The sequence below is a fragment of the Brienomyrus brachyistius genome, chromosome 3 (assembly GCF_023856365.1).
Source record: "Brienomyrus brachyistius isolate T26 chromosome 3, BBRACH_0.4, whole genome shotgun sequence".
NCBI classification, from domain to species: domain Eukaryota; kingdom Metazoa; phylum Chordata; class Actinopteri; order Osteoglossiformes; family Mormyridae; genus Brienomyrus; species Brienomyrus brachyistius.
In genome coordinates, this window is record NC_064535.1 from 26756761 (window position 1) to 26772438 (window position 15678).

Consider the following 15678-nt stretch of genomic DNA (forward strand, 5'->3'; position numbering starts at 1 on the left):
CTCTCAGTGACACACAGCCATGTACCCATTGAGCACAGGGATAGCAAGGAGTTCCGCTTCCCCCTTCCATCTCCCAGACATTCTCCTGGGTTGGTTTGCTTCTGCACCACAACAGGCTGCTTGATATAAGACCAGGGTGCACTGCTTGTGCTCCCTTCTGTAAAAGATGATGTGACCCTGCCTGCCCATGTCCGCAGACCGAATGAATGCGCGCGGTTCAGTGCTAGTGCATCACCCAGCATGCCATGACGTTAACTCCAGTGTTGTGTTAGCGTTTGTGTCCCTGAGCAGAAGCCTCCCGGAGCAGGCTCCCTGAACAACTGACGGCCAGCGCAAGCCTGAGGACTGACTGTTGGTGGGTGTCTCTTCAGGCCATGAAGGATGAGGATGATGCAGAGACAGGGCTGACGGATGGGGAGAAAGAGGAGGAGCCTAAGGAGGCGGAGAAACTGGGCAAATTGCAGTACTCCATGGATTACAATTTCACCGAAAACCAGGTAAGGAGTTTCCTCTTTTCTGGCTGCCGCTTGAGAGAGCTCCTGTGGTAAGTATGGTCATCCACCTGCCTACTCATCTTTACTGGATTCGCTTCCATGCTTGACACAGCAGAATGATGGCAGGCCACACCATGCATCATATTTTGGGAAGCACTTCTGGCTGAGCAGTCAATTTCCTCTCTTGCACTGCTGCTTGAGAAAGTCCACATTTGTCCATATGTTTGAGATGACACAGTGATGGGGATTCCAGGTTTTAAGTGCAATGCTGAAACACCTTTTGCATCTGGAATTGTGTTTAACCTTAGCCTGATAAATCATTCACACGAAGCTGAAGGTACCTCAGACAGCATTTTTGGGTCTCAGAGATGGGTCTACATCTCTGACCTGATGTAGATGATTAACAAACTGCCGTTTTCCTGGTAATGTGACTTTCAGAGAATTCCTTCGCGTAGTTAAAATGGCACACTGGATTCATAAATATCCTTAGTCTGTCGTGTTCCACTAACAGGAGATAACAATCTCCTCCATCGCTCTCCATCGTGTTCTTTTTGTGGATGGTGGCTGTCCTCAGCATCTGGTCCAGTCCTGTCCTGATCTCTGTTTACCTTCCTTTAACTTTCCCTAATCATAAAACTCTTTGAGTGGAAGAGTGAGGGGTTAATGGCTGAACCCAGTATAGTGAGGTGTTCCAATTTCCCGCATACGTCCCAGGTTCACAGCCGCATGGTTCACAGTTCCGATCCCTGGGCAGACTTTGTATGGCCTTCGCTTTTATGCTCAGTGCTCCCCAGGGCCATAATTGGAAGTGTTCATTTAAAACGGATGGATGGACCTCATCTGTGAGTGGAGGCCAGCCACACCCAGCCTGGAAGGAGTCAGCACTTGGAGCCAAGCTTGATGGTCTTGATCAATCCCAACTGTCTGAACAATGTCAGCTAGATTGGAGGTTGATTTATGGGCTGATGGGGCCACAGAGAATAAAGAGCAGCAGTTGTTCACATTTGGACGCCAGGTCAATCATCCTGCCAGGACCTCAGATGCGATCATTTACGAGAACGATGTCTTTGAAAGCCTTCAAACCGCTGCCATACATTTATTCCACTTGCCTCCATAATCCTTTTACAGGTTTACTTACACATTTCATTAATAAACAATAAATATTTCATATAAAACACCATAGTAACTCAGAGGAAATATCATTAACAATATCAATGTTCATTCAATGTTTTTGACGGCCTTCCAAAAAAAATCATGTATGCAGTTCAATTAATGAAATTAATAAGTAAAATAATTGCTGGTGAAAATATTATATGCAAAGGATTTCAGTATTCAAACTAGCATAGCAGGGAATCTCCTTTATTTAAAGTCATGGTAAAAGCTTATTGAAACTAATGTGCTTTCAACACCCCCAAGATAAAGCTGTCCTAGAAATGAATTTGATTAGGGCTTTGTGAGATGTGACTGCACCCTTCTTTAACTGGGCAGACCCCGGGGTGCTGGTCACAGGGCCGGGAAGGCCGCCCCTGGCCTTGTTGAACAGTATGGCTCTTTAGTGTCCACCGTAGTGAGGTTCCAAAACCCTGGTCCTTTGTCGTCGTCACTCTCCACAGTGAGGTTCTCAAACCCTCATCCTTTCCTGTCACTGTTCTCCCCAGTGAGGTTTCTCAAACTTTCGTCATTTTCTGTCACTGTCCTCCTCAGTGAGGTTCTCAAGCCCTCATCCTTTCCTGTCACCATTCTCCACAGTGAGGTGCTTAAACCCTTGTCATTTGGTGCCACTCTCATCCTCGGTGATGTGCCTACCTTCTGCTGTTCACCAGTACATGGTGCTGAGACAGTGGTCCCTTGGTCTTGCTATGCACTGTGATGTGCCACTGGAATCCTCTTCGGCGCACTAAAATGCCGTCCTCTGTGCTGTCCTCCCCCACAGCTCATCGTAGGAATCATCCAGGCCGCAGAGCTACCTGCTATGGACATGGGAGGAACCTCAGATCCCTACGTCAAAGTGTATCTGCTACCAGATAAGAAGAAGAAGTTTGAGACAAAGGTCCACAGAAAGACACTCAACCCCTGCTTTAATGAGCAGTTCATCTTCAAGGTAGGGGTGGAGTTCGCTTTCCCATGGGGCCGTTAAAGGCAACGTGTTATATTTCTAGCCGTCCACAATTCATCTTTTCTGTTGAAAATGAAATGAATATCTAGAAAGTTGTCATATAAATGTGTGTTCATTAGTTTAGAAGTTCTGATTTGCATATCATTCCGGACTCATGTATATTAGGAAAACAGTGACAAGATGCCCCACTCACATCATTTTAATATACTGGCTAGACTGGCTGCCAGTACCATGAGCCAGGATCTTGGTTTGGATGGGAAAATCGATCAGCAGATTGAATCATGAGCTGGTCCCCAGACCTGTTAGGAATTCTGTGTGAATTTTAATTGAGTAATTAACCACCCAGAAGAGTTTGGAATCTGTGATAAGCAACAATGTCAGAGGTATGACTGGAGGTCGGCCTGTCCAGCCTGGTATGTTGATGTTGGTGAGAGAGGGAATATGACGCCCAGTAATAAGATCGCCCATCCCCCCAGGTACCCTACACCGAGCTGGGAGGGAAGACGCTGGTGATGACGGTCTATGACTTTGACCGCTTCTCCAAGCACGACGCCATCGGGGACGTGAGAGTGCCCATGAACAAGGTGGATTTCAGCCATGTGACAGAGGAGTGGCGTGATCTGCAGAGCGCCGAGAAGGAGGAGGTGCGGGGGGGGGGGGGGGGGCACGTACACATGCCGAACACGCAGCTGCGGCACTGCACCACTGCCCTGCTGTCACCACTATCCTGCATTTTTCAAAATTGCATCTAAATATTCCAACTTACTGAGATTTGGAAGGAAGCACTCTATGTGTGTGTGTTTGGGGCGGGGGGCCGGGGTGGGGGGGGGGGGGGTTACTCCAAAGATCGTATATGTGATGCAGTTTGAAAATTATTTCAGCCTCATACAACAATTTGTTGATGTAAGATTAGTCAGTAAGAAAATAATATTAAAGGAGACCCTGTCTTCATACTCTACAGCAGGAAGCTCCGAAATTTGGGAATGTGGAAATTAGCGGGAATTAAAGTATCCGAACGTCGAAAAATAAATCGTCTCTTATCAAGACTGAGCTGCTACACACAAACTGCTTGCACCAGCCTCCAGGGGCCCGACCTGCTTTTCATCCTGTCATTAATCAAAGTGTGACTTCCTGCGCTCAGGTTCAGCCATCGCTCCGCACGTCGTGTTTGGGGTACGCGTCGCCCTGGAAACCACGCTTTTAGCTATAGATTGCGTAAGTAAAGGTTAATTGGAAAATTGTCGAATCCTTTGTAAGAGCAGGAAGGTCAGGATCTCGTACAGTCGCGGTGAGATTCGCCGCTTTTTCCTGACACGGCGTGATGTATCATTAGCTCTTTCTCACATTCTCCGGCAAGTTGTATTTTTGTCTTAACGTGTTAAAGCAATTTACTGTAACCGGATTTCTGTAATCGACTTGAAAGTTATTGTTCTCCGGCGACAGTTCTCTGAATATGAAAAATGAATATGAAGTGCAATTTAATTCAATTTAAAGCATTAAAAAAACAATGTGAAAGAACAGCCAGCACTCATTCAAGCCTCAGCGACGTCGATAACATGCCACGGCTAACAAATATTACTGCTGAGGTTGTATTCCCCCCCCCACCGAAATAACCTTAAGTAAGTGACAAATGCAGGGAGCCGCATTCACGCTGACGTGATCTGCTGCCTCTAGTGTTCCTGAGAGAAGATCCCGTCCATCTGGGGTGAATGAAGCCCATAATCTCCTAAGCAGCAGGCGGCAACTTCTGTCCACCTGCTGACTCTGTGTCTGTTCACACTCCGGCAGAATTACGTATCCGGCCCGCCAGACACCCCCCTCCCCCTTCACCCCCCACCCTCGGCAGGTTGAATTTCATTGGTGCTGGTGGCGGGGGGCTGAGCGAACTCCAAACTGCTTTTCCTCGCGCCTCGTTTTCGTGACCACAGATTATCGCGCTCATTGCACCAGTGTGGTCTTTCGCTATGCTTGACTTCTCGGTCGGGAACAACGTTCCCGTTGCCGCTCCCCCCCCCTGGATGACAGAGCGATAATACAGCCTGTCGGCTTGCTAGGTAGTAACGGGGATGCTGTTAGACAGGGTACTCCTTTCAACTGGGATTTTACTCATGTTTTACTGGGGAGGCAGGGAGCATATGTCCAGGGTGGCCACTCCTGACACATCTAGCTTACACTTTCAGACTCTTACACTCGTGCAAGAAATCTTATGGCAAATATACATTATTCCATTGTAAACCAATAATAAAAGCTACATCAAAAGCGCTGGGGTAATTTGCAAACCCTACAGACTATTTACAGGGTAATAAAACTGATATACGTGTAAATGTGTGTGCAGACTGGTCAGGATGACAGTCTCACACCGGCCAACTGACCAAAGTTGGCAACCCTCTGCATGTAATGTATATAATGCTTACGATGTGCTATTTGCCTCACTTGTACGTCACTTTAAACAAAAGTAAATAAATAAAATAAAATTTAATTTAAATAGATACCGCTACTAGAGAGGGTCTGAACCTAAAAGCTGCTGGTTGAGCTCATAGAAATGTGTCCTGCTTTGGCACCCTGGAGCCTGGTACTTTACCAGGTTGAGGTCCTTGACTTGAACTGCCCTGGTAAAAACAGCAAGTTGTTCTTGGGAGAAAATACCAACTATGCAGTAGTGGGACCTAAGCTAGGCCCAGGTGAGGTCAAATCCTAGACCATGTTCTCTTTGGTCCCCATGGGCCCTGCAGAATGCACGGCCCATCCCCTGTGTCAGGCTCGCCCCAAGCAGCCATGATTAGATGCAGGTCGGACCTGGCCATAAACACCTTCCACCGTTTATAGCCACAGTACCTTGGTCTGTCATTTCTAGATGCAATTCTTTATTTGTTGTTTAACTGTTTAAGACAAAGACTAAAATGTTCAACTAAAGGAATACCCCAAACTTTACAACTTAAACTTTACAAGATATAGTATAGAAACGTCAAGAGATCCGTATTTGTGAGCTTCATGTTTCCAGTCTCTGTTCTGATGCTTTTTACTGAGTATCTTGGTATAAAAGAGTAAAAAATTAAATTGCAACTATGAGTAATATACTTTAGGAGTGAATACAAGCCAGTAAGCAAGGCTCTTCCACGTTCCAGCGAGAGAAAAACCGAGTTTTTATTGTCCACAGGAGAGCCTGTGCAGTCGAGTCATTACCAGAGCTGAACACGCTGTCCTCTTAGCGTTAGCGTCATCTGACTTCTCTATCTGTGCTTCTTCTTCACAGCAAGAGAAGCTGGGTGACATTTGCTTCTCACTGCGCTACGTGCCCACGGCCGGCAAGCTGACCGTCGTTATTTTAGAGGCCAAGAACCTGAAGAAGATGGACGTGGGTGGCTTATCGGGTGAGTAGCGATGGAGGGCGGGGTCTTCAGCAAGGAAGCGGCTTAGCCTATAGTATTCCAGAAATGTCAGGAAAGACAGCCCTGTGATCCATTCAGAGCTGCCCGTCTCGAACAAGGCCCGGCCTGTCTGTCGAGTCGCGGCCAACTACGGGAGCACACCATGAATAAGAAAGTCATTTTCGCTATGATGCTGCACATCCTGTGTTGTAGCTTTCCCACACTTTTGATCAGGATTTCCTGGGAGCGGACCGCCTTCAGAGTTCACACAGTTGGGGTCAGATGAAGCAGTGAGGACTTCAGAGTCTCATCAAGTGGTTACTGTTAGAAACATTGGTTAGATTTAATTCAGTACTTTTTTAAGTTGCGTCTTTTTTGTGAAGGCAGGGTCAACCAGTCTCTGGAGCCATTCGAGGCTAAGGGCCTTCCACAAGGGTCCATTGGTGACATTAGTCTACTGTGTCTTAGCCTGCTGAGCTGCCCTGTCCTGCTGAGTTACATACCATTAGCCCTTGTTTTAAGTTAAAACTGCTTTGAGAATAATGAATCCCCTTTTCCAGCTTTTTTTTCCCATCAGCAAGCTGGATTAAAAGATAACATTGATTATGTGACATATACGACCAGTATCCATCCGTTTGACATAACCGCTGATTCAATGCAGAATCATTATCAGTCTGGAGCCTGTATCAGGTAGTACAAGGTACAAAGCTACTGTAGGGACACCCTGAAAAAGATGCCAGTTCATCACAGGGCACAAAGCGGGAAACACCCTGAAGAAGATGCCAGTCCCTCACAGGGCACAAAGCAGGGGACACTCCAAAGGGGATATCAGTCCCTCACAGGGCACAAAGCAGGGGACACCCCAAATGGGATATCAGTCCCTCACAGGGCACAAAGCAGGGGACACCCCAAATGGGATATCAGTCCCTCACAGGGCACAGAGCAGGGGACACCCCAAATGTGATATCAGTCCCTCACAGGACACAAAGTGGGGGACACTCCATACGGGATGTCTGTCCATCACAAGGCACAAAGCGGGGGACACCCCAAATGGGATATCAGTCCATCACAGGGTACAAAGTGGGGGACACCCCAAATGGGATATCAGTCCATCACAGGGTACAAAGCGGGGAACATTCCAAACGGCATGTCTGTCCATCACAGGGTACACACTAACCTGTACAGTTACAAATTTTGGGCAGTTTAGATACACCATTTAATCACATCTTTGGACTGCGTAGAAATCCAGAAAATTACAGGAAAAACACTGTAAACCCCACATAACATTTGACCTTATTGTTGTGACAACATAATGCCACCGCACGTATTCTATATGGACAGCAGGAAGAGTGACATATCACACTTTTTTACAGCTGTATTTCTGGGGTCTTGTGACCATTCAGTATGAAGTTTTTAAAGTGAATGTCACTGTCCTGAAAATGGTGTGCTTCCATCCTGCAGATGGGGCTGAGGTCGGTCTGCCACGCACCCGCCTTAACCGGATTAGTTATGGCACAGGAGACAAATCATTCTTGCCGAAATTTCTGAGAATTTTCCGTTAAAGACTGTTCATGGGGCGTGGAGGGGTTGTTATCTGTGCAACTGCGCAGGAACCAGAGTCTCATCTAGCATCGGCCGGCTGCTTAGGGAGAGATGATGCCTCAAAAACTGAAGGTGGGAGGGACTGTCATTGCATTGGCTCACCATCTGCTACGTCATTGGCTCCCAGTTGGTGACTGATAGCATGGTAGCCCCACCCGTCATTAATGTTATGCTCCAAGAAGGATGATCATACCTAACACTGACCTATGCAAGGCTTACATGTGAGGAGTCATGTGCCCATGACTATTTTTGGATCCCCATTTGTACGCGAATTGTTCGTACTGTTTTCAAAGCCACATTCATTACTGTTGTTGGACTCTGGGCTAATGGCACGAGCCATAACTGCCCCCCCCCAACCCCCCCCACACACATACCCAGATGCTTCCCTTGACTTTCAGGTCAACAACTAGGTTCTTTGAAACATGCCCAGGGCCTGGATATCCCGTGAATCATCTGAGCGCGTCCCAGTGACCACGCAGGTGGTGCAGACTGGGGTCGGGGAAACGCATCTTGTCCCGAAATCACCGGCATCTCATTAGTCAGAGAGCAGGAAGGCGGCGCTGTGCTCACTTCTGGCGGAGCAGGATGAGGTGACAGATAGCAGCCCACCACATCGCACTACATGCTACCACATTATATGCACAGGGCTGCCACTGTGCCGGATGGAAGCCTTTCCAGAATAATCTTTTCATTCTGACACCTTGAAAGCTTTTTTTGTTCTTTACTTTTACTGGTACAAAATGTTGACAGGAAATGATGTCGAGATGCTTCTATCAAATAAAAGTGTGCCACAAAGCTCTTGGCACCTTTCCAAAAATTAGTAGCCATATGCGTATAGACAGTAGACAGTATGAGGATATTTGGAGGTTGATGGACGAAGGAAGAACTTTGCTGTGAGTTTTGTCTCCGGGAAAGGGGAGGGAATCACCAGTGGCAGTATGGAGTTTTAGATTTGTGAATGGGGATGCTGTCATGTAGATCGGGGTGTTTTGGACAAATGATTCAAAGGGATTCTACTTGCTCATTGGCTAGACAAAAAATCTTATTATGCGTCTGTTGGATATTTTGGTGATATGCGAACATGGAAATATATGCGCATTTAATAAGCACTAATCACATTTAATAGCAGTTAACTATATTTAAGATGCGACTATTCGTAGGTGCCATGCAGTTGACTCTCAGCAACCACATGGATGGACCTCCTCCAGGGCGTCCCATCTTCACACTTCCCAGTGTCAGGTTCATTTTTGTGAAATTCACTAGCTGCATTTAGTAGCAGGCCACGATTTTTCTAACTTGTGGTTCTCCCTGCTTTTGAGAGCTACAAACAGACATATTTGTGGGGTATTTTCAGACAATCGTTACGTAATAAACAATCCAAAGTAGCTAAAACATTTTACACCAGTAAAACAGTCTGATCGCTTCGCACTTTTTGTACTATAGTTTAAGGGCAGTAGTGCAGACATGGGGAGTTCAGTTCATCAGACCTTTTGGACTGAAATAATTTCTGTCTTTTCCGGTACATTTCATTAACGCAGTTCTAATTGTCTTTAAATGAATTCCTCCCGCCATGTACTTACAACTCTGCAGTCGTGTGGCGCTGTTTTTATATAATTACAATAAGAAATCATGCGTCCGTGAATGACGAGGTACATGTGCAAGGATCCGTTATCGGAATAAAAGCAGCGTGAATAAAATGGAATGGGGGGGGGGGGGGGAGGGAGGTGGAGGGTGGGAAGCATTGATCACGAATCTAGGAGCCGAAGGACTTTCTAGAAAGGTAGATGCCTCGCTGGGCTATATTGAGCCTGGGGGCCACACAAAGAATTAGAAGAGGCCATTCACCTCTCCCAGTACAAATGCCGGCTTTGAGATCCAGGCTGTGACACAAAACTGAAAAACAGATCTGAGATGAAGCCTGCAGCAAGCCTTTTTATCTTTGGTACAGGCTCGCCCTGAAAAATACATTTTATTTTGTTGCCTTCACAAAATGAATCACATAGCTGTAGCTCTTGGATGTATTTTTTTACTTGACTTGGGACAAACTTATAGGAAAGCATAATCTTGTTGTTTGTGTTATACCCAGGTAGTTTGATTTTTTCATTACATAGGACTAAAATCTTCCCTCATTTCTTCTGAACTTGTAGCAAGGAAATGGGTGTTTACCACAAGAATAGAGTTTATTTTGCCTTAAGGCCAGGAGCTACATGGGAGCTCACGCCATTGTCATAACCCATGTGTTGGGCCCAGGTTGGATGGAGTGCAACAATAGGGTCATTCCTACAGGGCAATTGCCTAGGTGAAAGTTGAACATTTGCTACTGAGGTGACACATAGGAAAAACTGTATCAATCTGCTTTGGTGCAGCTTCTCTTTCTTTCCTGCTCTTTCAGAAAAGAAAATTCTCTTTGCAGCAGAAAATGAATTATTCATGCTTCTATCAATTGAGCGTCTCCTTTAACGACCAATTGGAAGACACAACCTGAGAAGGGGGCCGCTTGAGAAGAAATGTGAGAGAAGAAAATGCTAGTACTGATAAATAATTCTTCAGTTACAGTAGTTTACTGTAGTAATGGCCAAATGATGCTTCATGAACCATTTGCTATATTTTCTGTGCCCAGTAGATGGTGCTATCTGTTCATAAAAGGGCTCAAAGCATGCCCTAAAGCAAACCAAGAGCACCATCTAGTGGCGTCAGAAAATACTGCAAATGGTTCATGAAGCATCATTTGGCCATCACTAGTTTACTGACAAACACTGTTGTGTCTGTACCACCACGTGAAATCAGAGAACCTAAGGGAGACACCAGAGACAGGAAGTGGTCTTCAGATTAGGAACCAATAGAAGTTTTAAGCCCAGCTGCCACAAAGAAGTTGCAGTGTTTACCTCGGTCTTCAAGGAGAGAAACTGCAGATCTCTGTGGGGAAAAAGCCTATTAACAACTCCACAGGCAGCGGGCTGTTCTTTCAGCTGCCATCTCGCGTGCACCAGAGCTCGCAATCCGCAATATTTTTAACTTCTCTCCATAAGCGGCGTAAAAGCAGCCACCTTATCCTCACACAGCAGGGTGTTCCATTAAGAAAACTGCTTTTTAAGCGACATAGTCAAATCCTGTCAGAATTAAAGTAAAAAAACATTCCTGTCCTTAATATTCTTGCAAGGTTTGTCAATTCTGTGGATTGGATTGGTGGCTTTTGATTGTCAGAGCAGTCGGTACTAGGATTTCTGCTAGCTTTTATTCCTCCATATATATATTTTTTTCCCCAAAATAATTGGTTCTCAGTTCCATAAGCTGGCCCAGGAGTTCACTTATTAAATACCATATGTTACTCTGATAGTTACTGTCTTCAGCTGCAGTAATATCTTTTAATTTCGTATGTTTCCATATTTATGAGTCGAGGGTGCCGGAGAAGTCACGACTGATCAGTCCAGGCTTGTGTTTCAGAGATAACTAGACAGCATGTCAATCTGAGGACCAAGTGCGCCTCAACAAGGAAGAAAAATCCAAGACCCACGGCATGTGAGCGCGTGAGCAGCAAAATTAGGCCCTCGACTGAAAGTTCATGGGTGCAGCCCATCTGTCAGGGGAACCAGCTCTGCTGCATGCAAATGAGTCATGTTTCATACATGTAAAGTGATCTGGGTTAATATGAATCTGCTCAAAGCAAACCCAGCGGGGATGTACACATGTACGATACTGGTCTACTGCAAAGCATGCTGGGAGATGCTAATTCATGTAAATACCGCGATGTGTCAGCGTGGGCCTGTATTCCAGCTCTGCTTACCTGCCATATGAGGAAAAAAAACGTGAGCCTTTGTATTTGATTCGTACTCACATGTAACATACGTAGAGAAAGTTCCGGAAGTGACCTGGGGTAGTTACTTTTGGTCCAGGAGAAGCGGCAAAACTACAAATAAAAAAAGATGGCATGTTGATGACAGTTCTCGGTCTAATATTGCCTACAGGTAACTTCCTACAGGCACCCAATCCAGTTTGAGTTTGACAACGAGAGACTTTGTGCAAGGGCTGTAAATTTGGTCTGAATTAGAATCAGCTCTGGTATTAACAGTGTATCTCATAAATGTGGTGTTAATGTGGGGACTGCTATGTCCTCGGTTTGCGTGTACCTAAGTGGACACGGTAACCTCTGGGTGTATAGAATCAAGTGCCATATGTCATAAGTTTGATCAAAGCCTACCCGAGGCTGTTTGGTCAAAGACTAGCAGGTACAACGCCTTGCCACATTCTGCTGCCTTCAAACTGCTAGCTGCTATTAATAACAATTTCATCTCACAGCAACTTGTTTACAGGGAGGGTGGGGGGGTAAACAGTTGACGTTTCTCCTAAATGTTTGCTTTATGTTCATGACATGATGAGCTCTAGCTGCCTAGCTAATTTCTCACTGAAACTGCATATATACACATATATATTAGTATCTCTTTGGCCTCCTGAGATTGCTTCCGTTCATTATATGTGCAGCCAGCAGGAGGCGCTGTGAATCTGTGACAGAAAGCCTCCTTCTAACGACTTGGAGCAAATTCCTCCGACTATCCGCGAGGCCCGAGCTGCACATGTGGTGTGGTGTTATGTAATAGCTAATCATAGCCTGAGCGGTCGGCTTCCAGGTCTCGGGTGCGACTTCGCGGACGACCCTGGATGAGCGCTGCGCGAACGAGGCCGCTCCAGCGACACTAACGGCACTGGCGTTTCATCCAAGCACCCCAGTGCCTGGGATTAACTCCAGACGGCGGACATTAGCAGCAGGTCACAGTCGGGATGAAGCTGTGGGTATTAATGTACGTGTGCGGTTTCGGCTCTCCCAGAAGGGGCATGAGCTGGGAATTTCAGTCCACAAGGCTTCCCTTAATCACCCACTGGATGGGAGATCCGGCCCAGTTAGCCAGAACTAAGAGCGCCATGGCTGGGGTCCAGCTGCCTGTGCTGTGGGCTTCTTGCTCTGGGCCCGTCTGACTGCAGGCCCCGCTGCTCCCAACGGACGGGATCCCATCATGCCGTGCGGCTCTCCTTATATGGGCCCAGTGCAGGGCTCTGGAATGCTGCTCTGCATGCATTTTTCCTGGGGAAAAAGGCTGCTCGCTTCGGTCGAGGTGGGAAGGTGGAAAAACTTCACATTCCTCCATTTTTCCATCACTGCAGGGTGCACCTTCACCCCTGGGTAGAGGATGAGAAGGACCATCACGCTGATCAGTACCCACTTGTGATATATCAACAGCACGTTGTCGGGCCAACACGGGCAAGCTAAAACACGCAGATCTGTAAAAACAGCTGACTCAGTTATCTGTTAGGCCACCCATTAGTGGATTGGCGGGTGGGAAAACTGCTCTGGGGCACATGACCTGTTCACCTTTGACCCCAGAGAATGGCGCTGGCAAGTGTAATTCCAGTCATTCGTCGCAGTTGTCTGGGTGTTGCATCTTAATGCATGATGAACAATATGGCATTCACTGCTGCAGATGAATGCAGTGCTGCAGTGTTAATTTTATGCTATCTATAATTTCATTGTGGTCTTGTGCTCTCAAATAAGAAAGACAAGAAAGAAAGAACGTGACAGTAGAGACTGTGTTGGGGCCTGATACACCATAGCAAATGCTTACAGCACCATGAGAGATCACCCCTCATTAACACGTCCACGTGGTTCCCAGGGTGATACCATGTCCATCTCACACCTGAGAGCCCCGTTCCGGGTCACTCCAGCCCAACCCACCCCCGCAAAAGCACCTCTACCAGCCCAACACACTCTGGCCCCCATATGTCTTGCTGGCAGTGATGACCTGCCCCCCCCCCCCATCTGCTCATTCAGCCTCGAAGCCCCTGAAGGTCGTCGAGAAGAAGAGTTCAGTGGAGCCAGCCAGAAAGCAAATGTGCTAAAAATGATTTCAGATGTGGTTTAAATTAGATTAGAAAAACACAATTAGAAAACCTGTATTTAAAAAGCTATAGTCATTATATTCACACCTACATCTTTGCTGCTGGTAAAAGTGCAGAAACAAAGGGGTGAGAAGAGGAAGGACTTAGCGGGACCTTACTTTGTCTCATAACCTATTTTTAACGGCCATTCAAAGAGACTAAAGGACGCCCCGCCCCCACACACATACACACATACACCACACACACAACTTATAAACATTCCCCATCAAGTTTCCAGTCGCACCAGGTCTGCTTCCCCCACAAACTGGGGATACTGGTCCGTGTCCCTGACCACGCAGGGTGCCACTCTGGTGCGGTGCGTACAAAGGGACACGGCCGTGCCATTTCACGCGCAACGCCCACCGCCGCGTGGGAGCCAGATAAATCTCTAAAAGCTGACAGTCTTTATTTATTATTTCTTTCTGCGGCGGATGAATAAAAGGAGCGACGGGGAATTCATATTAGCAAGGCGGCTTGGATGCAATTGAATGATATGAAAAAAGGGTTTTTTATGCCCGTGGACTGTGGGATGCTGGAGAGGATTCTAATTTAGATAGTCTGCAGCCTACTCCTGGGCACCATATTAACTGTCTTGTTATCGGCAGAAAGCCTTCCATCCCCGAGCTTTATTAATAAAGACTGGCACCATAGATATCCACCCACACGTCCACCATAGACGCTCAGTCCCGATTCCACCACTGATATCTGTAGTTGCACAAAGCCGCGCACTGCACAAGCCTCCATCGAAAGCCTGCATGATGGAAACCAAGGGGTGTAGGTTTCGTTTCAACACTACTAAGAACCAGATCAGCCCCGGACACCCTGCCCCCAAACATGCAAGGCGCTCTCACAATATTGGTAGGGGCATGTTCCTGACATCCATACCCAAATCTCCGCTCTTGAAGGAAACCTTGTCTTGTACTCACGTCAACCTCAACACAGCCAACCAAACATTACATGTGACATCCAAGGCACCTGCACGTTAATAGAATATTGTCTATTGTGTTGCACTTTAGTCTGTTTATGACCGGGTGTGGCTGAATGAGCAAAGATTCCAATGCACCTTTTGTAAATGACCAATAAAAAGTTTGGACATTATTCAGTGGCATGAACCTCACCCTCAGTTTTTGCAATTGCTGTGGATATATGGCTGCAAGCTGGTTCGCGATCCCAGGGTTGGGGGTTTGAATCCTGCCATGTCTGTCTGAAGCTTTTCACGTTCATCTTGTATGGTGTGGGTGTCCTCTGGATATTCCAGCTTCCTTCTGTAGCCCAATGACATGCATTTAAGGGTAACTAGTAGCTCTAAATTGAGCATAGTATGTATGGCTGTGCCCTGTGATGGACTGGCATCCCGGCCAGAGAGTCTTTGTCCTTTTGCTCTAAGCTGCCTCCAGGGCTGCCCATGACGTGCACTGGGTCAGGGAATGAGTGTTAAGATTATCCTCTGTAAAGTCTAAAAGGTTGCCTTTGTAGCAAGAAAATCTTAAGATAATTCTCAGGACAGCTCACATCAAACAGGGGGCAGTGTGTGGCTCGGTGGACTAGACCTCGGTACCTGTGAGCCTCCACTCTGGGTCCCATCCTTGGCCTGATTGTCACGTGTCTGCTATGCCGGTGAGCAAGGCCCTTAGCCTCCAGAACTGCTACAGGAGTGCCAGATAAATCGGAACGCATGTGTCAGTCTCAAAGGAGAGCGTAATGAGATACATGAAAACTGGGAGAATTCCAATGAACCTTGACTCATGTCATTTAAATACTCTATAAGTTGTGTTTTGCTGCAAGGAAATGGGCTTATAGTATTTTTAAATGACAGTATGCTGTAACTTATGTGTCATAATGCTGGAAACAGTCATTCCTTCGGCTCAGCGCTGTAAACACAAGTCATCTTTTTTCACCGTTGCACGGCGACGTTTGATCAGATGGACTCGCCTCGCCTGATGAAGACGAATCGCCACCACTCTCTCCATTAAGGAAGAGCTTTATTTTCCTAATGTTTCGTTAACGGTGTTTCAGTCCCTCTCTGCGCTCCAAATTGCTCATTAATTGTTGAACTGGCTCCCCTGTCTGCCCCGTTCCTGCCGCTCATTGACATTTGGAAAAACGTAATTCATCTATTCAAAAGAGTCCCGGGTGAGATTTTCTTTGCCCTCACATTGTCCACCTCTAC

General features: G+C 46.6%; 1 protein-coding gene and 1 long non-coding RNA gene across 10 annotated transcripts in view; one reads left to right on the forward strand and one right to left on the reverse strand.

The window, feature by feature from the left end:
• LOC125739058 (synaptotagmin-1-like) overlaps positions 1-15678 on the forward strand; it is a 114647-nt gene that overhangs the window by 93144 nt on the left and 5825 nt on the right. For 8 of the 9 annotated variants that reach the window (XM_049008747.1, XM_049008742.1, XM_049008744.1 and 5 more), the window contains 4 exons: positions 372-497; positions 2428-2595; positions 3087-3254; positions 5864-5981. In XM_049008747.1, coding sequence (XP_048864704.1) covers positions 372-497; positions 2428-2595; positions 3087-3254; positions 5864-5981 — 580 coding nt within the window. The remainder of the gene's footprint in view (positions 1-371; positions 498-2427; positions 2596-3086; positions 3255-5863; positions 5982-15678) is intronic. The other variant, XM_049008743.1, reaches the window with a different exon arrangement.
• On the reverse strand, positions 12609-15156 carry LOC125739059 (uncharacterized). The gene is made up of 3 exons (XR_007397035.1): positions 15067-15156; positions 14627-14773; positions 12609-12752 (listed from the first exon to the last, which is right to left on the reverse strand). It is a non-coding gene; the product is annotated as an uncharacterized LOC125739059 (long non-coding RNA).